Genomic DNA, 22,935 nt, shown 5'->3' with positions numbered 1-22,935 from the left:
TTAGATTATTGGAGCAGAGTGAAGGACGTAGAGGTGTGAAAAATTTAGTCCTGAAGAGTGAATGCTATTTTAGAGGAAATGAAGATAGCTGGGTAAAAATACAAAAGGTGCTTCTTAATATTAAAATGCTTTAAAATTACAATTTAAAAAGTAAGACTGTAGTGTTTAACTTCAATTATATGTGGAAAGATAGTTTCATAAATGAGCTGTGGCAACTTACCAAGGATTGCAGAGGGTGTCTGGGCAGTGGCTGATGGGGCAAGCAAGGTCCCACTTGTGGGGTTCAGTGCTTTGGAGTTTCCAATCCTGTGACTTGGGAGTAGGCCATACCAGTCATGGGAGTCTGGGGTCTCTACTCATTAAAGTGAGGCTCTTTGGGGGTAATTTGCTTTCATCAGCCATTAAATGGTTAGGAATTACTTATTCATGAACAACCCAGAATTCTCTAATAGTATGTCTTGCCTGCATTTTCACTGCTGTAGTGCCCGAGGGTATAGGTAGTCAGGTAGTTCAGAGACGAAAGAGGACTCTTTTTTTTTTTTTTTTTTTTTTTTTTTTGCAAAACCTGGTTTCATATTGGTTTGGGGGTCTTGCATCCATCACAGCTTTTGAGACATTCTTGAATCATGGCCACAAGACCCAACCTTTCTCCTTGTTCTTCCTACCTGATCATCTTCTTTCTCAGAATTTAACAGTTGCTTAGTAGGATGAGGCAGGAGAGGCAGTAGAAGCAAAAACAAAATAGAGAGATAGACATGTGGAGTCCAATAATAAAAGTTTGCCTCAAAGATGGAAGCTTTAAAAACAATGTAAGTGCATACAAAGATGAGAGTTTTTTCCCCAGTTTTATATTATTTAAAATGAAGAAAGGGAAGAGAGTACGCTTCTAAATAATGTTATTAGCATATGCCTTTCTAATTATTCTCATTTGTAATGCTGTTTGCCCCTGTCACATCGAAGTATATAAAGTATACATAAAATACTTCAGGGTGAGTTGTAGTATACATTTAAAGTATTTTATAGTAGACTTTCATTCATTCATTCAGCATATATTTATTGATTTTAAAAATCAATGCTTTTAGGGGGGGCGGAGCAACATGGCGGCGAGGAGACGCTGCGAGTAAGATCTCCCATTAAAAAAAGTTAATAGGGAGGAAAAGCGGCAGGTCCCAGTGAGAACCGGGACACGGAAGATAAACGGCGTCAAACGGACGACGCCAGCAAACTGCCCGAAGAAGAAAGTTGCCATAAAAGAGGACCAGAAGGGAGGGAAGCGCAGAACCCTGCTCCCCTCCCCCGCCCACAGAGGCGGCACTCTCCGCCCGGCAGAGAGGAGAAAAACAACAAACTAAAACTGCCAACAAGAACAAAGGACGCAGCAAGCGGGACTGTGAGTGGAAAGGAACTATTGCAGCCACCACACCCTGTGAACGGGAGCTGTGGAGAACCCCCGCAGGATCCGCCGCGGAGGTGAGCTCCGGGCGCCATTGAAGAGAGCCCCGCCCAGGAGGAGACCAGCACCAGCACACAGCCCCGGCCGCCCCGAACCAGGGGGGAGCAGAGAAGCCCACCCAAGATGCCGGCCAGTCCCAACTACACAGTGTCCCAACGCATACGGCAAATTAGAAAACAGACTGTAGGGAGGAGAAGAACCACACGCAACCTAGCAACTCTCCAGAGAAAAAGCACACCACAAAAAGAAAACCAGCCCCCAGATGGCAACGACAGTAACTTGGAAGAACTTCTGAGCCTTCCAGAAAGAGAATTTAAAATTGCTGTGATTAAAAAACTGACAGAAGTCATAAAGGAAAACAATGATAAGGGAAAAATAATCAACGATCAGAAGAATGAAATTGAGTCCCTAAAGAGGGAAGTAAAAGAAATGCAGGAGATCAAAGAATTAATGGAAGAACTAAAGAATTCTGGGAAAAGCAATGAAAGCAGAATTGATGAAATGGAACAACGAATAAGTACTCTTGAAGACACAGAAATAAAAAGAACCAAAACAGAAAAGGAAAGAGAAGTACGAAGGAAAAAGAATGAAGAAAGACTTCGGGAACTATCTGACTCCATGAGGAAAGGAAATATAAGAGTTATAGGAATACCAGAAGGAGAGGAGAGAGAAGTAGGAACAGAGAAAATATTCAAAGAGATAATTGAAGAGAACTTCCCAAATGTGAAGGAGGAGCTGAAAATTGATATACAAGAAGCAAGAAGAACACCAAACTTCCACGACGAAAGGAAAAATACAGCAAGACACATAATAGTAAAGCTCCCAAGAATCCAGGACAAGGAAAAAATAATGAAGCTGGCAAGAGGGAAGAAACAGATAACATTCAAAGGAAAGCCAATCAGGCTGACATCAGACTTCTCCGAAGAAACACTACGGGCAAGGAGAGAGTGGAGGGACATAGTCAACAGACTCCAAGAAAGCAGATGCCAACCAAGAATACTCTATCCCGCAAAGCTCTCCTTCCTCTTTGAAGAAAGAATATGGACTTTCCCAGACAAACAGAAACTCCGGAATTTCATTGCAACTAAACCCCCACTCCAAAAAATACTACAAGGAGTCCTAAAGCCAGAACCTCAGAGGGACGAATAACAATGAAAGAAGGCCAAAAAAAAAAAAAAAAAGTTATTAAAAGAATAAATAAATAAAATCAAAGGAAAGACAAACACAATGGCAAATACAGATATTAACATATCAATATTAACTCTAAATGTAAATGGACTAAATTCTTCAATAAAAAGACACAGAGTTGCAGCCTGGATTAAGAAACAAAACCCAACCTTTTGCTGTCTCCAGGAAACACATTTAGCTACAAAAGATAAAAATAGGCTCAAAGTTAAAGGATGGAAAACAATCCTTCAAGCAAATGGACCAAAAAAGAAAGCAGGAACAGCTATACTTATATCAGATAAAACAGATTTCAAACTCAAAAAGATAAAAAGAGACCCCAATGGTCACTACATTATGATCAAGGGGACAATACTTCAAGAAGAAATAACACTCATTAACATATACTCACCAAACGAAGGAGCACCAAAATATATCAGACAACTGTTGTCCTCTCTGAAAACAGACATCAGAGAAAACACTTACGTAGTGGGAGACATCAACACACCACTATCAACAATGGATAGATCAACAAGACAAAAAATAAGTAAAGAAACCAAAGCTCTAAATAAGGACCTAGAGCAATTGGGCTTAACAGACATCTATAGAACACTAAACCCCAAAAAAACGGAGTACACATTTTTCTCAAGCGCACACGGATCATTCTCCAGGATCGATCACATACTGGGGCACAAGACAAACATCAACAGATACACCAAGATTGAAATCATATCAACCATCTTTTCTGACCATGAAGGCATCAAACTAGAAATAAACCATAAAAAGAAGGCAAGGAACTTTCCTACCTCATGGAGATTAAAAACCACACTACTGGAAGACCACTGGACTAATGAGGAGATCAAAGAAGAAATTAAAAAATTTTTTGAATTGAACGACAAGGAGGACACCAATATCCTAAATGTATGGGATGCAGCAAAAGCAGTAATAAGAGGTAAATATATAGCAATAGAAGCTCACATCAAGAAACAAGAAAGAACTCAAAGAAACAACCTAATCTCGAAGCTCAAAGATCTAGAAAAAGAACAACAAAAAAACCCCAAAACCAGTAGAAGAAAAGAAATAATAAAAACCAAAGCAGAAATAAATGAAATTGAAACTAAAAAAACAATCCAAAAGATCAATGAAACCAAGAGCTGGTTCTTTGAAAAAATCAATAAAATAGACAAACCCCTAGCCAGGCTCACAAAGGAAAAAGGGAGAAAGCACAAATAAACAGGATCATCAATGAAAGAGGAGAAATCACAACGGACACAGCAGAAATCAAAAGAATAATCAGTAACTACTATGAACAGTTATATGGAAACAAGTTCAACAATCTAGAGGAGATGGACAAATTCCTACAACTCTACAATCACCCAAAGCTAGATAAAGAAGAAATAGAACACCTAAACAGACCAATTACAATTAGCGAAATTGAAATGGTAATCAAAAACCTCCCCAAAAACAAAAGCCCAGGACCTGATGGATTTACAAATGAATTCTACCAAACATTCAGAGACGAATTAGTGCCTATCCTTCACAAACTCTTCCAAAAAATTGAGAAGGAAGGGACAATACCAAACACGTTCTATGAAGCCAACATTACACTAATACCAAAACCGAACAAGGACAACACAAAAAAGGAAAACTACAGGCCAATCTCCCTAATGAACACTGATGCAAAAATCCTCAATAAAATTTTAGCCATCAGAATCCAACAATGTATCCATAAGATAATTCACCACGACCAAGTAGGATTCATTCCAGGGACACAAGGATGGTTTAACATCCGAAAATCAATCAACGTTATCCAACACATCAACAGAAAGAAATATAAAAACCATATGATAATATCAATAGATGCTGAGAAAGCTTTCGACAAAGTGCAACACCCATTCATGATAAAAGCCCTGGAAATTCTTGGGATACAAGGAACATACCTTAACATCATAAAGGCAATCTATGACAAGCCAACAGCCAGTATCATTCTCAATGGTGAAAAGCTGAAAGCAATTCCATTAAGATCTGGAACAAGACAAGGATGTCCACTCTCACCACTGCTTTTCAATATAATACTGGAAGTCCTAGCCAGGGCAATAAGACAAGAGAAAGACATCCAAGGAATCCAAATAGGAAAAGAAGAAGTCAAACTATCACTATTTGCAGACGATATGATATTATACATAGAGAACCCCAAAAACTCCACAGAAAAGCTAATTCAACTCATCAATCAGTTCAGTAAAGTGGCAGGATATAAAATCAACACGCAAAAGTCAGTAGCCTTCCTATACACAAACAATAAATCTGAAGAAGAAGAAATCAAAAAAACCATCCCTTTCGTTATTGAAACAAAAAAAATCATATATTTGGGAATAAATCTAACAAAAGAGGTAAAGGACCTATGCAAAGAAAACTATAAAACACTGTTAAAAGAAATAGAAGAAGACACAAAGAAATGGAGAGATATCCCCTGCTCATGGATTGGAAGAATAAACATTATTAAAATGGCCATCCTTCCAAAAGCAATATACAGATTCAATGCTATTCCAATCAAAATTTCAATGTCATTCTTCAAAGAAATAGAACAATTATTGATGAAATTCATATGGAATCACAAAAAACCCCGAATAGCCAAAGCTCTCCTGAAAAAAAAAGAAGGGAATGGAGGCATCACACTCCCAGACTTCAAACTATACTACAAAGCCATAATCATCAAAACTGCATGGTATTGGAACAAGAACAGACATACAGACCAATGGAATCGAATAGAAAATCCAGAGATAAACCCACAGATTTATGGTCAACTAATCTTCGACAAAGGAGCAAAGACTATGCATTGGAGCAAAGAAAGTTTGTTCAATAAATGGTGCTGGGAAAACTGGGTCGCTACATGCAAAAGAATGAAGCTTGACCACTACCTCACACCATACACAAAAATCAACTCAAAATGGATTAAAGAATTAGACATAAGACCTGAAACCATAAAATACATAGAAGGAAATGTGGGCGAAACACTACGTGATTTGCACATCAAAGACATCTTTACAGACACATCACCCAAAGCAGTGATAGTGAAGGCGAAGATAAACAGCTGGGACTACATCAAATTAAAGAGCTTCTGCACAGCAAAAGAGACAATAACAAAAACAAAGAGAAACCCCACCAACTGGGAGAACATTTTTGCACCCAACACTAATGATAAAGGACTGATCACAAAAATCTGCAAAGAGCTGATGAGACTCAACAACAACAAAGAAAATAATCCAGTCAAAAAATGGGCAGAAGAGCTAAAAAGAAACTTCTCTGAAGAGGAAATGCAAATGGCCAACAGGCATATGAAAAAATGTTCAACATCACTTGTCATCAGGGAAATGCAAATCAAAACTACCATGAGATACCATCTTACACCAGTGAGAATGGCACATATTAAAAAAACTAGCAACAACAAATGTTGGCGAGGGTGTGGAGAAAAAGGAACTCTTCTGCACTGTTGGTGGGAGTGCAAACTGGTCCAACCACTGTGGAAAGCTGTGTGGAGATTTCTGAACCTACTAAACATAGAGCTTCCATATGATCCAGCAATTCCACTCCTAGGTATTTACCCAAAGGACACAGAAACATCAATTCCAAAGAACACCTGCACCCCTATGTTTATAGCAGCACTGTCTACAATAGCTAAGCTTTGGAAACAACCCAAATGCCCAAAAATCGATGACTGGATCAAGAAGATGTGGTACATATATACCATGGAATATTACTCAGCATTCAAAAAAGATAAACACATGCAATTTGCAGCAACATGGATGGCGCTGGAAGGGATCATGCTCAGCGAAATAAGCCAAAAAGAAAAAGAAAAATACCGGATGGTCTCACTCATAGCAGGAATCTAGAAAACTTAAATAAGGGACCAGGAAAATGAATAACTATAAGAAAGTGAAAATCAAAATCAACAAAAAACTATGAACCAGAGACACTTTTGGGGGGTGAGGGGCGGGAGGGGAGGGATTGGGGTCAGAATGGGGGGGCTGCAATTGTATGTGGAATATAAAAATAAAATTTATTATTAAAAAAAAAAAAAAAGAAATGGTAAAAAAAAAATTAAAAAAAAAAAAAATCAATGCTTTTAATAAAACACTTGAATATGTGCAGACAGAAAAACAGTACCGTAAAGGAAATACTGTATGTTACAGATTTGGTGCCAGGTAGGAAATACAGTGGTCAGGGGATTCTTCCTGGAGAAAATGACCATGAAACTGAGGACCAGATCAGGAGCAAGACTCAGTCAGGATGGAAAAAGTGTGGAAAGGAGAGAATTCAGGGCAAGGGAATAGTATTTTCAGTAAGCCCTGTTAAACATGAGATTTTTCTGACAGCATTTTGGTTTTCCCTTGGTTTCTAACCAACCTTACGTAGGCTGTACTGTATATTGGTGTGACACTATTTGTAGCTTTTTCAAGAAAGTAAGTGCATTTGAAATAGCAGGTGTCCAGTGATGATTTGTGAACCCCACTATGTAAAATTCAGCAAAATGTTTAAGAGAGAATGTCTTTGTCTTTATTAGTAGTTTCATTGAGCTTACTGGTAAGCATAACAAAGGGGGAGTAAAAACCTACAGATGTATATTTTTTAAAACATAATAATTTATACATAACGGTCAGCCTGGGAAGCTGAATATTTCAAGGATTGCATCATTTCATTTTAATATAATCTTTTTCTGGAGTTTTTCAAAGAAAGTACAAAACTTATCAAATGTTTAAATAGCAATTGATCAATCAATAAAATTAAAATAGCATTCCTTAGCAGAAATTTATTCGTCATGATGTATCTAAATAAAACGCTGAAAAGACTAGTCACTGCACTGTCATTCACTAGTTAGAAGTTAGTGCTATCACTGAGTTTCTGACCTAAGTCGGTGTCCCAGGATCTTGAGACATCTGGAGTGTGGTTTATAAAGACTTCTTTTTCTAAAGACATTTTACTAAATAATACTAAAATATGGAACTCATGTTTATGGAAATAAACCATACTACATTTATAAGCAATAATTAAGATTTCTGATGAGCTTGGTTCTAGGAAGGTAGGATTATTGGTGTATTGCACTTAGATTTTACATGTCACGTGCATACTTTCTGCAGTCATTTTCTCAGCCTCTGGAAATGTACCCTTGCAGAGTAAAGATACTTATTCATGGGGAAGGTCAGCTTTATATGGGGTACATTCTTCAGCCCATTGTTCACCTTGCTGGAGGTGATTCTGCCTTTGGGGAATATTAGTTCCCTGATTTCTTAGGTTTGGGTTTTTTTTTCCAAGGTAGCAGCTCACTGTCTTACCAAGCTGCTGGCACATTCCCAGGGAAGACCTTGGAGATGTGGGTACAACACACTTGGGACAACTGTGCATAGTGTTAGAGCAGGAGCTAGTTTGTACCTTGTGTACTCTTGTTGCCAAATATGTGTCCTTGGGCAAATCATCTCACAGTTTCCTAATCTGTAAAATTAGGATGTTAGTAGCTTCAGTGGTGTGCTAGAACCGGCACACACCTGCCACCTCATCCTAGCAAGTATGCTTTTCTCTTCAACTTTGAGCTCAATGAGCCCCTGTGGGTACCTTGAAATTTACCATACTGAGAGCTAATACTGCAAGGCAGGCACTTTGTCTGGGAGAGAAGTGAGCAAGAAAAAGGAGCCAGTTGTTAAATGTCTGCCACCACATCACTATTCAGTTTATACCTCATGGGATCTTGTGAAGATAATTAAGATAATAATACCTGGAATATGCTGAGTCAATAAGAAAAGTCTATATAGGTGCTCTGTTCCTTTATTCTTCCCCTTTCATTTCCTCTTTTTTCCCAAGACAAGTTTTTATGATTCTTTCAGACCTGTTCGCCAAGCTTTGATTTCTTGGTTGTTTGAGAGCATTTGTTACTTTATTATGATTTTTTAACACTGGAAGAAAGCATGTTGATCACCTAGACAAGTTGCTGGTTTTCTGAGAGGAAGAAATTCAAGCACAGAAAGGTTGAGTGATTGATCCCAGCTTAGACAAAGCAAAAATCGATGGCTCTAAAAATCAAAATGAAGGTTGTCATTTTGACCAAGACCTGAGTTCAGGAATGTTTCAGCACCCTATACCATGCCACCAGCCTGTGCTGATAATGATTACTTAGTGACACAAAAGTATCATATTAGCATAAATATAAATAAATTAACTCCCTAAAAAAACCTTTTTACTTGTAACCTACATGCACAAATGTCATTATTTATAAAAATAACATAAAGTTTATGTTTGCATTTTTTTCACTTATCATTTACCTGCATTTAAATCAACTTGAAATATTTTATTAATGAAATAATTTTCAGCTTTCAGAAAGATTTCTTGCTTGAAGATAAAGAGCAACTTACTAACCACAGAAGAGGAGTTGATACTAAGCTCTTAATTGTACTTCCTAAAGGTAAGAATTTTTCTAAATGCTTAACCAGTGTCCTGGGCATATAGTATTGTAATAATCTGATTTTCTTTGAGGAAAACTCTCGCACTAACCTCCAGCTTGCACGCTTCTTTGTGAGTACTCATTATCTAAAACAATAATTGACCTTAATGAAAGTACCCCTCTTGCATTTTTTTATCCTCACCTTTTTGCATGATCTTTCCTTTTCATTTTAGGAATTGTTAAGTTTTTTCTTAAGGCTGATTGGGGGAATGAGAGATGGATGATAGAATCAACCCAACCCCATTTCTCTCCTACCCTTTACCTTTCCAAGATCAGTGAATGCTACTCGTAATCAACCACTCCCACTCCTTCCAGCCTCTTGACACTTCCCAATGTTATGGCATTTACACTTAAACAGCGGGTTGCTCCCTGCTGGCTGATACATACCAGGTGCAGACTATACCTTAATCCTCTCTCCTTCTACAAGTAGGTGTTCACATGTTCAATGACTTAGTGTTTTCATTGGTACAGATGCACATGCAGTATATCACCCATGAGCCATCACCATATTCCCTTGTGTTCATCCCTCCCTATTTGGCCTCCCTCCCATCCCTTCTTTGCTGTGTGCCTCAGTTCTATGGTCAGCTTGGTAGTTTTGACTTTTTTCTTGACTTTTTGTTTGGTTTCTCTATATTCCACATATAAGTAAGACCATCCAATATTTATCTTTATCCTTCTGACTAATTTTAGCTAGCATGATCCCTTCCAGCTCCATCCATATTGCCACAAATGGCATGAGTTTGTCTTTTTTGATGGCTGAGTAGTACTCCATTGCATAAATATACCACAACTTCTTGATACATTTGACAAAATGGAGGGTGTGTGAGAAAATTGTGTAGTAGGCAAGTCAAAACAATAAAAACAATTACCGGACATTTACATAGCAGACAGAACACTTCCAAAAACCAGTGGATATCAACAAACACTGGGAAGGGTCGGAGGTTAAAAGGGAGACTGAAGGAGAAGAGCAGGATGTAGAGGGATGGTGGTGGAAAAAAATAAATTCCCCTAGTCTCATATCATAGACTTTGTTTTGCCCTTTGTGAATTTGGGCACATGTGTTTGGCAAGACCCTGTATTACCAGCAATCTTCTCATTTTTCGTCTTAACAGACAGATTAATGGTATTATCAAGTTTTGGCAACATAATGTTAAAGGCAGTAACTGATTATACATTTTAATAGCTTAGAGTTTTGTTTGTTTTCAAATTTATGGAAGTTTCTGTTCATTTAGTGAGTGATTCTTGCTTCTGGGAAATTGAATGCTTAAATGATCTATGTTTTTTCCCCAAAGGGACTTCCATTAACTGTGGATCATGAACACATAATCGAAAGATTACCTGTATAGAGATTATACATTAGATAGTGCTAAAGACTGTGAGGTTATAGACTTAAAATAGTATAAGTTTGAATCTAGGCTTAAAAAGAGTGTGGTGATGGACCACTATGCCTGTCACTGGAATAACCTTCGTGTGACTATCTAGCAGGCAGGCTGCCTATTTGAAACCTTTCTATGGGATCAGTGGTTCTCATTCTATCACAGTACCATCCCAAAGAAGGCTTTGGAAATATATGGGAACAGTTTTGTGTCATAGCAACTGGGGTATTTGGCAACTAGTATGAGAGGCAGGGCCACCCAGCATCCTGTTGTGCAGAGTGCACAACAAAACAATTTCCCACTCAAAGGCCATCAGCACCCCCAGGGTGAACTTGATCTATACCAGAACCAACATTCTGAGTCTGACCCCGATGAGGTACTCCTTGTATGTCTGATCGCTGCCCTGAGACTTCTAATCGCCAGCAGTGAATGGCTGTTAGATGACATATTCACGGTGGGTTGCCCAACTTGTTTTGTCAAGAAAGAGAGGTCTCCAAGGACAGCAGGATAACTTGACTTGTCCTTGCTCTTTTCTCTCACTGCCCAGGCTTCTTGGGGTTCAATTTTTATGATGAGCTCTATGCTGACTGTCAGCCTGCTCATATTACCAATCTTTGCAGACTGTTGAAGCAGAGTGGTAATGGCACTAGGGAATGTACAGTTTGTTGTGGGTAGAGTGTTTGCATAGTTTCCTAGTTGACACTTCCTTTGAGAAGTTGGGAAATACAGCATGTAAGAAAGCAACTTATTGCTTAGCTTTGTCATTGCACTGCTGGAAACCCCTCCCCCATTTTAAAAGGACAGCTTTCTTTGGAAAAGGAGAATGAAAAAAAGAGAGGCACCTGCAGGGGTGGGCAGCTGAGCTGTCACTGCTGCTCTCTTTGCAAAGGGAAAAAAGGATTGTGAAAACAAACTCCTGCATAGTCACAGGCGGGCAGGAGAGCTCAACTGCTGGAATTTTTAAAGATGTCTTTAGTTGCATAATTTATACAAAAAATTTGAAAATTTAATGAAATGAATAGATTTCAGTCTCAAGTTAGAACCAAAAGCATATCTTAAATTTTCCCAATGGAGGTAATATGCTGCTCCGTGTGTATCACATTCATATTTTTATATTTATTCTGTTTTAGTCCATCTGGATTACTATAGAAAAATACCAGAGACTGGGCAGCCTATAAATAGCAAAAGTGGATTGCTCATAGCTGTAGTGCTGTGCCAGCTTGGTCAGGTCCTGGTGAGGATCCTCTTTGCAGCTGCAGATGGCCAAATTCTCCTCCTACTCTCACATGAGGGAAGGGGTCAAGGAGCCCTTTTTTTTATATAAGGTCACTCACTAATCCCAACTATGAGAGCAAAGCCTAATCACTTCCCAAAGCTCCCCACCTTCTAGTACTATCATCTTAGGGGCTAGGATTTCACCATATGAATTTTAGGGAGAAGGCACATTCAGACCATAGCAAACCTAGTTGAAATTATTTTGGAGGAAAAAAAGCAAAAGCTTTTGGAGGCGAAAAGGTGCCATTTTACTCAGCGCCCTATTAATAAATACACTCTGTTTCTCAGTTAAGGGATTGAGGCACTGGTTTAAGACTTACCTTTCAGAGTATTCTTGGAATGTGGTTTCATTAGCTTTTTCAACAGGCCTATAAAAATTACAGCTCCTTTCTCCTGCATGGTGTTTAAATAAATTGATACTCTTTGGTTTTTATTATTCTTGAAAATATTTTCAAAATACACAATCTCCCATTAAAGTTTTATCACTATAATCTCACTAAAGCTTATTGTTAAGCTATTATTAGACAGACTTCTTCAAAAGGCAGAACAGGATGCACCTTTATTATTGTGTCCTTGACTTCTAAATAGGAACTTGGTTAACATTGCAGAGCAAACACACCTCTGCCTCCAGCTGCTTTGGATCCTTGGAGGCCAATTGGGAAAGACTTTTTTGAGGCCAACTCTTGTTAACAAAAGTCAATCCAACTAAAATTTTAAGGTAGCCATCATTTTAAAATAAAACATGACTCCTGTCTTTGAACACAATTAAAAGACAATATAAATGTGTGTGTGTTTGTGTGTGTGTGGTTTTGCCTTATTACTAAGTGTGTTCACTTTTTAAAAGAATAAAAATGGATGTTGAAGCAGCTGAAAATTGAATTTCATGTATTCATACCCTCTTCTTTGGGATGGGACTATCGGCAGCTCCCTTCCCTCTCCCACCCTTTCCGGGGTCCTCAAAAGGAGGAACTCAAATGAACCCTTATGAATTCATTTACTGAGGAGGAAGCAAGAAGAGGGGACTTTTATTCTCCACCAAATTTTTCCATTTTCCCCAACAACAGTTGTTTGGCATCTTCATAATATTCTTCTGGTCAGTATCACATGAGACCCAAATGTCAGCAAAATATTTATCTGATCAACCATCATTGCCAGAAAAGTTAGGGTTATTACTATATCCATCATCCGCTTCAGTTATTGCAAGGCGACTATTAGCATTTCCTCCCAGTTAAAGGCTGTAAGGGAAGACTTAGGAACTTTATTAATCTAAATTGTATTTAACCAAGATATGCTGCGTTAGGTACAACTGGAAACAACCAGGTAGTTGCACATACTTACAGGTAAATGACAGCATGAAATAGACAAGTGGTGTGAGTTTATGATTTTGTGGCTTGCTGCTGGGCATGTGGGGTTCATAGGGACTGGTATTTACTTTTGCAGATGTTTGTAGTTTTCCATATTGAAAAGCTTAAAATACTTTGTTAAACCTAATAAAACTTAAAAATAAATGAGATAGGCCACCTCTGACTTCTGTGGATGAAATAAAACTCACTCCTGTCACTCTGTCTCTTTACCTTCATGGTTTTACTTCTTAGCTTGACCTGCGATGTGTGCGTGTGGGAGTGAGGATGGAGGTTTATACTTATTCATTTAGCAATCTGCCTCCCCTACTGGAAGACAATCTCTAGGGAAGCCTGAACTTTGTTAGTTTTTTGTATCACTTGTGTGGGATCTAAGAACAAAAATATGAGTTCAAAAAAATATAGATGGCTGGATGGATAAATTTTGCATGAGTGAATTAAATAAATGATGACTACTAAATACTGGACTATATTTTTATATATTTTATTTGCTTTAGTTGCAGAATTAAGAAAAATCTTTGAGCCAAAGAGAAAAGAATTTTTAGAAATGAAAAGGTAAGATATTTATTATAAATAATTAAGAAGTAGAAGAGCTTGGCAAAGCAGTATTCAGTTTTCTCTTAGGATTGATTCCTACTGCTCACTATGCCTTTTTTGGTGTCTTGCACAGAAAAGAAAGAATTGCCAGGCGCTTGGAAGGAATTGAAAGTGATGCCCAACCTATCCTCTTGCAGAGCTGCACAGGGTTAGTCACTCATCGCCTGCTGGAAGAAGACACTCCCAGATACATGCGAGCCACGGACCCAGCCAGCCCCCACATTGGTGAGCAAGGGTGCCCACCCGCCCCTATTCAGGCAGGCTCCTGGAGGGCTTCTGCCTGGTCGTACTGGAAAACAATATATTCCACAAAAATGAATTATGTAGGTAAAATTATTTAATAAATACATGTATTCGTTAAAACCCTCAACACATATGTCAGTTCTGCCTTCCTCATGCCAGACTGTTCCTCTGGTATCAAGGCAGTAAAAGATGACTCCCCTTGGCACACTGCTGGGTAATTCATAACCAGTCATTTTCCCCCTTAGCCTGGGACCTCAAGTGTGGCAGGAATTGTGACTTCCTCTTCAACAGAGATTCTTAGTAGAGGTTTTGTTTGCTAAAGGGACTAAATAAGACACGTTTAAAAACAGCTCAACCAGGTAAATTTATTGATTTATTTATGTTTACATGGACCTTCCACTAATACTTTTATCCAAGCACAGAAGTTTTTGCTATTTTCAGTAGTCATCTGTAATTTTTTCCCACCACTTTCCCTATATACCCTCGCCCATTTCCCTTGACCATCCTTTTTAACCTCAGAGTCTTCAATAGTATTTGTTGATGTCCGCTGATTTTTGGAAGTGTTTTGTGTTTTCAAATTGTCTGCTATGCATTTGTCCAGTATTTGTTTTTATTGTGCTGCCTTGCTTTACTACATGCAATTTTCTCAAACTACCTCCATTTTGTCAAGAATGGCCGCATTTCACCTTTTTTATGGCTGTATGGTGCTCCATGGTGTGGCTATACCACATCTTCTTGATCCAGTTGTCCATCAGTAGACATTAGGCAGCTTTCATGTGCAGGCTGTTGTGATTAATGCTATGAACATTGTGGAACACGTGGGGTTTTGTTCGACAAAATATGAAGACATCCATGGCTTCATATTCTTTGGAGGTCTGCCCAAGAATGGGAATGGTGGGTAGTATGGTGTTTCCATTTTTGGATTCTTAAAGTAAATCCAGATGGCTTTCATAAGGTTGCACTGGTTTACGCTCCCACCAATAGTTTTGTAACAGGGTCCTTCGGTGAATTGTCTGTTCATGTCTTCTGCCCATTTACTAATTGAGTTAATTACTTTTTTATCATTGAATTGTATGTTTTTATGCCTCATTATAAGTGGAATTATTCTTAATTTCTTTTGTTTCTTGTTTATGTGTAAAAAGACTTAGATTTTTGTATGTTGATTTTGTAATCTGCCACTTTGCTGAATTCCTCTGTTGTTTGTAATAACTTTTTGGTGGATTCTTCAGGATTTCTATATATAATATCCTACTGCCTGAAAACATTTCAGAGTCTCTTATTTGCTGTTTTTTTAACCATGTAAATTTAAAGATTGAATCAGTTTTCTAACAATTCAAGAATTGGGCAGCATCCCATCGAACAAGGAGGAAGGAGCTTTGAAGAGCTATCTAAAGTGGAGGGATTTTATAGACAGAAAGGCGGCAGAGAAAGCAAAGAAGAGGATTACTTCAGGCAAAGTCACCTTCCGATGGAATAAAAGGGGTCTATCAGACAGATTACCTTATTATTTCCTATCAAGTAATTCCAGATTATCCAGTTAAAGGTTACATTTCTGGGAGAAGTTAAAACGTAAGTTACTTAGTAAGTTTTAGTTTGGTCATATAAACCTTAGCACAAGTGATACCATTTGGGACTCACTGTCTCTCTTTTAACAGAGGTGTTCCTCTTATTATTGGTTTAAATAGAACACCCCGGTTGCCAAACGCAAGGCAGAACTGCTTTCAGTAGGGAACACTAAGGGCAAACCTAGACCTAAAATGAGTAGGTTTTTGTAATAAACACCTACTTAAATTATTTTAATGTATGTAATTTTCAGTTCATTACAAATTTATTTCATATTAAACATGTCCAAAGTGACTTAGCTAAAAAAAAAAAAAGTGACTTAGCTTTTCCTTGATCGTCAGGGGCAGCAAGTATTCACCTTGACTATGGGGAAGGATGACGCATTTAAGCCTGGTTCTTCTACCCCAGTCCCTGCCCCTATGGCTCTCTTTGCTGCTTTTTATAGCCAGTTTTTCTAGTTTCTTCCCCATAGTGGGCTGTAGATATCACTTCATGATGCAATCAACTTTCTTATCTCTGCATTTTATGATCTTCTATTGTCATTAAAGAACTAATTTTTTTTAATTACACACATGGAAAGTCAAGAATAGACAAGTACCAAAATTTATATTGATAAAATTAATATATATAAATATTAATAAAATGTTATATGTTATATATTTATAATGTTAACTGATATACTTCATGATTATTTAAACATTACTCATTAGTGAGAAAAAGAAATTTACATGATAAAATGGTTTGGGGAAATGGAAAAGCAGTGGATTGAGGGAAAAGATGTTTCCTTCTTCTCACTTCCTACCAAACACAACAATAAGGTCCAGTTAATCACATCATTGATTTAAAAAAAAATAATAAAACATAAAAATATAGATGATTATTTCATTTAGGTTAGATGGAAAAGGACTCTCAAAGCCCAGAAAAAGCTGGAGAAATCACAAATGACCACCTCAGTTGACTTGACTGCATACCAGCATCTGTATTCCAAAGAAAATCTTATGTAAACATTGCATAAAAATTAGGCAAGTGAGTTTGAAAATACTCTTGAATAAGAAAAGGAAGGATATTCCTTTAAAAGTTGACACCAACCAATAAAAATGACACCGTGAAAAAGTAGACTATAGAACAGTAAACACGACCAGGTATTGCCGAGAAGGAAGGGATAGTAACGCAAATGGATAATAAATAATTTAAATACATCTACTCTCATTTTTGTCATGAGAAAATGAAATTTCTTAAAATTAAAACTGTGAGGGAGAGCACATATTGCAAATTTAAGTGTAAATTTAATTTGAGTGTAAAATTAATTTGACAATCTAGCAGTATCTTAACATGATGTGTTCTTTGTAAAGGTACTTACTTTTTGCTGTTGTGGTGGTAATCAGAAAATCAGACTGATTTAAAGTTAGGAAAGACTTAAATATCCATCAATATGAGAAGAGTTAAGTTAATTGTGAAATTCCTGGTGGATAGAATATTAGTAAGTCTTAAAAAAAAAGATGCCTTCAAAATTTCCAAATATAGGGAGATGTTTTACATATAATACATTAATTAATATATAACATTATATAACTATAAGGAGAATTATTTCATGTAAAAAAAAAAGAAAAAGTTATATAAAAGAGAAGATGGAATATGCAGAAATGCTTGCATATTAACACTTCATTGATATAGGTTAATGATTATGGTGATTTGAGCTTTTACCTCCCATGTTTTCCTGTTAGAGATAGTCTACATCAAGCATGAGTGCTCAGTTAAAAAAAGTCACTTCTGTAAAAAGGAAAAACAACCTGGTGATTATTGATATGGGTCTTTATTGTTATGGTTACTATCAGATCCTGAAACCACAATCTGTCACTTGTCAAATTACAGAAGTTTGATATCTTTTATCTTTTCCAGAGGCTCTGAACTAGTCCTCTGACCTCACACATGAAATATTAAACTCAAAAGCAAAGAAAATAAATAGGGGAAATAAACTCTGAGCAGCAAGAATGAGGAGCTCTAGGAGTGAGGGACTGAGCTTTAGTTGAGGCTGTGGTTTTCTCAGCTTGGGGAACCTGTAGAACACTCATGCTTTGTATATTTCACCACAGATCTTCAGCACCTCAGGTAAGTCCTTGGTCACTGGCCACGTGAGAAACTGGTCCTTCCCAAGATGGGTGCTTCAGTGTGCATTGTGTGTAGGACAGAGAAGAGTGAATGTGTCTTTACTGTGTCAACATCCATGTGATCTTCTTGTAGCCGATCAAATGAAGAGGAAGACACTTCCGATTCTTCTTTAGAGAAGCAGACTCAGTCCAAGCATTGCACAGAAACTTCAGGCATCCATGGTGACTCATCCTGTGGTTCAGGTACCATGGACACCCAGGGGCTTGAATCCAAGGCTGAAAGGATTGCGAGGTACAAAGCAGAGAGGAGACGGCAGCTGGCAGAAAAATATGGGCTCACTCTGGATTCTGAAGCTGACTCTGAATCTCCAGCTCGATATGCCAAGTCCAGGAAAGATCCCGATGCAGTAGAGAAAAGGGGAGGAAAAAGTGACAAATGGGAAGAGTCAAGCAAAGATTCGAGTTCTCCATACCCTAGGACTGAGATCATGGGGTTCAGGACCTATGTGGCTGAATCCAAGACTATGGCCTCCACGGGAGTGATGGTGTTTCCCACACAGAGGTGCTGCTTAATGTGGAGAACCAAAGACGAGATCGAGAGCGGAGCACCCCCGAGCAAGCCCAGGATCCGCCCCCAAAGGTGGAGAGTTCGTCTTCCTTCCCACTCTCTGCAGGAGACTGCTCCTTCAGTGATGTGCCAAGGTCCCCAAAGCAAATGCCTACCATGTCCCACTCCTCTCCTCGACAGTCAAGCCTCTCTGCTGGTGACCCATCATTCCCCACTGAGGCAAGATCCAGGTAAGTGTTCAGCCTGGGCGGGCTGGTTCGCACAGGGAAGGGGCCATCTCCCCTCTGCTGTCTGGGTGCTGGAGTATGAGTGTTCTGGTCATTCAGTGCAGGGCTTGGCTCACTGGAGAAATAATATGGGATATGATTTTTACATTTCCATAATATAAAAACAGCTTCTACCAAAGCAGGAAATCTTGTATTCTTTTTGTCATGTTCATTTTTATGTATCTTCTTTTTCAAAAATAATCAGCTGGACAGGTGTCATGGGAGATGTTCATGGAAGCCTCACTGCATGGAGGCTCACTGTAAGACCTCAAGAAAGGTCTTGACCTTTCTTCCACTGTTTCTCACCTGCCTTTAATATTTGCCTTTTTTTTCTTGGTTTTCTGAAATCATACCCAAGACTTAGTGGTTGCTTCTCTGAATGGAACTCACTACTTCAAGTCCTATAGCTGCTTTTTCCTAAACATCAACTATGACTTACCTAATTTCCTTCTAGTGATCTACAAAACCCTTGATCATTTTTTTTTTTTTTTTAGCAATACCAGTACCATCCCTACTTCTCCTCCCACTTAGCAAATTATATCATTAGTGGTCACAAAATGATGATGGCCATCATGTAGAACTGATGCTGAAAGTTGACTTGATTCAGGGAGAGCTGTGACTGGTAATGATGGTTTTGGGAGAGCCCCTGTGACAGAGATCTGGGGGATTGGCTCAGAAGGCTAAATATATCAAGGCACCCTCCAAAGTGAGCCTGTTCTGCAAAACTGTAACATGAAACTATAGTCAACTCAGAAGGAAAAGGATCATGCTGTGCTTTTGTAGGTTGTTTTTTTTTTTCTGATTGCATTTCTCACCTCCTAATGACAGGATGAGTCCTAAAAATGTCTCTAGAGCTTCAACCTCTCATGGTTTGAATTAAATGTTAACACTGATAGAAATATCTATAAGGAGTGATGCTGACTCTGCTGGACTCTCAGCATTCCTGTCTCAGCTCCTGTCTCCGTGATAGACAGGCTCTCTAGCACATGCTCCCAGTCAAGGCAGAGTGTTGTCAAAAACAAAGATCTCTGAGAATCCACACGCTAAAAATAGATACTTCTAGGTACCCCTCACAGATTCATTCTAGCATTTGGAATAGAATTGTTCTAATGTTTCAGTCCCTGAAATGCCAATCATCTGCCCTCCCTACAAGCTTTTGCCTCTTAGTTTGTGGTTAACTAATCCTCCCTGACCCCACCATTTTTTTTCATTCTGTTCTTACTGTCAAATATCAGTTTCTGTCCATTGAATTTAATATGAAGGTCACCCAAAATATTTGCTGTTATAAAAATCCAAATGCATGCGAGACTGTTAATGCATTGTTGCTTCTGTGCATGTCCTTTGCCCATTCATACTTCTTTGCACATAGGCAAAACAGTTATTAACAGTTTTCCCAAATAAGCAACTTTAAGCCAATAAAATAAAAATAATGAGATGACACCCACAGGGTAAAACTGATTTCCTGTGCTGGATTTCACTTTACTTTGGTAGCAGGAAGCACTTGTAGTCTGTTGGCACTTAAGGGTTATGAGGAGTTAAAACATATTGTTATTGTTATATTCAGGAATAGAAACCAAGGGTAATTCCTGTCCTCTATTAAAAGGGTAAGCACTTATTTCCTGGCAATGTAATTCTCTGCCAGCCAGTTGCCATATCATAAAAAGTTCTGTTACACCCAAGGTCTCCATCTCATGGTGCACTCATCCCTAGTGGCCCTATAATCCTTTCCCAGCAGAGGAAACTCCTCACCATGGTCTCTACCTAAGACCCCACAAACCAGATTCTCTGTGTTAAATAACTTTGAATTCTTAGGACCAGAAGGAAACTTGGAGATTATTTACTTCAAAAATATTTTTATCCATGAGAAAAAAAAAAAAAAACACCTAAAGATTGAAGAATTTAAGTAACTGGATTAAGACTGTAACTACTTTGACAAAAGTGAGTTCATTATCCATTCACCATTCACTGACTCAAGTTCCCTAAATCCATCAGAGTTCTTTCCATTTTACTTTACTCTTGCTATTTGTGTAGCTTCCATTTTCCATCATTGTGAAAGAGAGAGTTTGCTGCCTTTTTTCCCTTTGAAGTTTAGAAATTTTAGGAAGATCGGAGGTATTATAGAAACAATATATGTGAATTTACATAAGGTATTTAAAAGCCTCATCCTCACAAACAGAAGGTATTTAAAAGCCCCATCCTCACAAACAGAATGAAATCTTGTAATCTAAGAGGATATAAACTCAGTAGGCATCTGTCTACCCATCCCTACTTCATCAGTATTTTATGGGTCAATTTCAGTTCTAAAGTAGTTTAATCATTCAAGAACACTACCTTGAGCCTTCTGTGTGCCAGACATTGTGCTACTAGATGGGTATATCATTCAAAACAAACCAAAAATTTGGGGGAAATAACTACAACACAATGGGCGGGGGAGGAGAATTTCTAGAACCTGAGGTTGGCACATGTCACAGAAATCCGAAGATAGAAGATAGTGCGTTAATTCTTCCCCCTTGGAGAAGTGGTCATAGTTGAACTGCATTCTTAAAGATGTAGTGAACTGTCAGACAAATACAGGAGCCTGGTCTAGGCATGAAGGCACAGCCATTCAATGCAGACCTCGGGAGGGGCAGGATGAGGTGGGAGAGCCATGTGGCAACCCATCCCAGAGTGCCTATGACAAGCAATTACCTTATCCCTGTGGATGATGGGAGTTACTAGAAGAATTTAAAAGAAGGGTGATTAGTTATGTATTTTAGAAAGATGTCAGAGAAGTTTGGAGGATCGATATGAAGTAGAAATGATTCCAGGTAGGGAGACCACTGAAGTGGTAGTTGTAGTTACCCAGATATGAGATAATGCAGTCTCTACTTCCAGGTTGGCTGTTTCATGAACTTGGACACATTTAGCATTGCATCAAATAATCTGAAAGATATCAGTGATTCAGTGATAAGATTTCTGGAGGAGGGATTGTTAATACATTTGATACATAAAGAAAGGTGAGGGAGGGATGGATGGGGAAGAGAGATGAGAGGAAAAAGGAGGACAGAGAGGGAGGGAAGGGACAGGTGAGAGGACTAAAGCATGGAAACAGCATAAGTACCTGGAACAGTGGTTGGAAATTAGAAGATGAAATTTAATGAAGTCTATTATTTAGAGGGCAAAAAATTATTCAAGTTCAGGATAAGGGAAACTTGATTTAACAACAGTTCATGGGAAATTGACCTAGGAATTTTAGTTGACAGCAGGTTCTTTATGTGACTGCCAAGATGGCTAGTGCAAACTTGGGGTACATTAATAAAAGTGACCTGTCAATCACACAGTAGTACTGTCCATCTGTATTCTTTAGTGATCAGATTACACCTGGGTCTCTTATTTTAATTGGGCTTTTGACAAATGAGACATGTCCAGAGAGTCCATCTTCCCATCTGCCCTGCTTTCTTGAACTTTCCAAGTTTTATAAACTTCTCTCTATCTTAATAGACATTGGAATCATTTTTGGACTCTGTACATTCTCTGGTGCCTAAAACTCGCACATCTGTCTGTCTGCTCATTATCAGATTGTCATTTTTCCAAAGCAGTTAAAAAGCTGAAGCTTGGTTTTACACAGAGAGCTCTATTGTTATCATTCTGCTTCTGATCAATGATTCTGCCAGAAAGGAAAAGAGAAGAAAGAGATCATTAACCAAATGAGGTATCTCACACATGCAACTTCATATGCACCTCATGTCTTAGGAAAAAGACCATTCAAATGCCCATTATTCTACAAAAGGCTGACATATCCAGAAAAGGACTGTGGCAATTGTCAGATCCCCTAAATGTGGTACCGTGAATGTGGTATTATGCTAGTCTGAAAGGTTGATAAGGATGACGTCAGTGATAGTAGTAGTGCTTTATTTAGTAGTGCTAAAGAAAGGTAGATACCTTGTCTTAGTCATTTTCTTACCTCTTCCCTGCTACTGCCCAGTATCAGTACATGCCCTGTGGCTCAATACATCATTTTTGAATGAATGTTCTGCTGTTTCTACGTTTTATTAAAATATCAGCAACTATAGCAGTGTTACTTGAAATAGCCAATATGCAACCATTTGTCAGCCCACAGCCTATAAGAGGTTGTACACTTCCTGGTACAAACATCAGCTGATCTAGCCAGCAGGCTGTGGTGGTGCTCATTTTCATTGTGGTGTGAGCCAGGCATCTTCTCATAGCCCAGCAGCACCAATCAGAACCCATGTGGAGTAAGTATCTCATGTTTATACTAAAGTTCTTTTCAGTCTACCTTATGTTAGAATGCCTATATATGGTCTGGGATCAGTGTGCTTGTAATTATTAAACTGTGAGTAGGAGTCATGATAACTGAGCTAAAACCACTGGTTTTGTTATAGTCTTGTGAACTCAGCCTCTACCCCTGAAAGGGTGATTCTAGGGGAGTCTCATGCCTAAGGAGTTGAGTCCCTAGATTACTTCATTCTAG

The 22,935-nt window shown here is 38.4% G+C and overlaps 1 protein-coding gene and 1 long non-coding RNA gene across 2 annotated transcripts in view; one reads left to right on the top strand and one right to left on the bottom strand.

Annotated features, from left to right (window-relative positions):
- Positions 1–18,144, top strand: part of LOC129145692 (supervillin-like) — an 83,356-nt gene extending 65,212 nt beyond the window's left edge. The window contains exons 3-7 of the mRNA XM_054694674.1: positions 8,977–9,068; positions 13,617–13,674; positions 13,790–13,951; positions 17,764–18,037; positions 18,130–18,144. Of these exons, the coding sequence (XP_054550649.1) occupies positions 8,977–9,068; positions 13,617–13,674; positions 13,790–13,951; positions 17,764–18,037; positions 18,130–18,144 (601 nt within the window). The remainder of the gene's footprint in view (positions 1–8,976; positions 9,069–13,616; positions 13,675–13,789; positions 13,952–17,763; positions 18,038–18,129) is intronic.
- Positions 18,145–18,161: 17 nt separating this feature from the next.
- On the bottom strand, positions 18,162–22,106 carry LOC129145767 (uncharacterized). The gene is made up of 3 exons (XR_008551789.1): positions 21,565–22,106; positions 21,306–21,386; positions 18,162–18,540 (listed from the first exon to the last, which is right to left on the bottom strand). It is a non-coding gene; the product is annotated as an uncharacterized LOC129145767 (long non-coding RNA).
- Between the last annotated feature and the right edge of the window lie 829 nt (positions 22,107–22,935).

This window comes from Talpa occidentalis, unplaced genomic scaffold (genome assembly GCF_014898055.3).
Source record: "Talpa occidentalis isolate TD23 unplaced genomic scaffold, MPIMG_talOcc4v2.1 talOcc4.14, whole genome shotgun sequence".
Classification (NCBI taxonomy): domain Eukaryota; kingdom Metazoa; phylum Chordata; class Mammalia; order Eulipotyphla; family Talpidae; genus Talpa; species Talpa occidentalis.
Note: the sequence above shows the minus strand (reverse complement) of the source record. Positions and strands in the feature narration are given on the sequence as shown.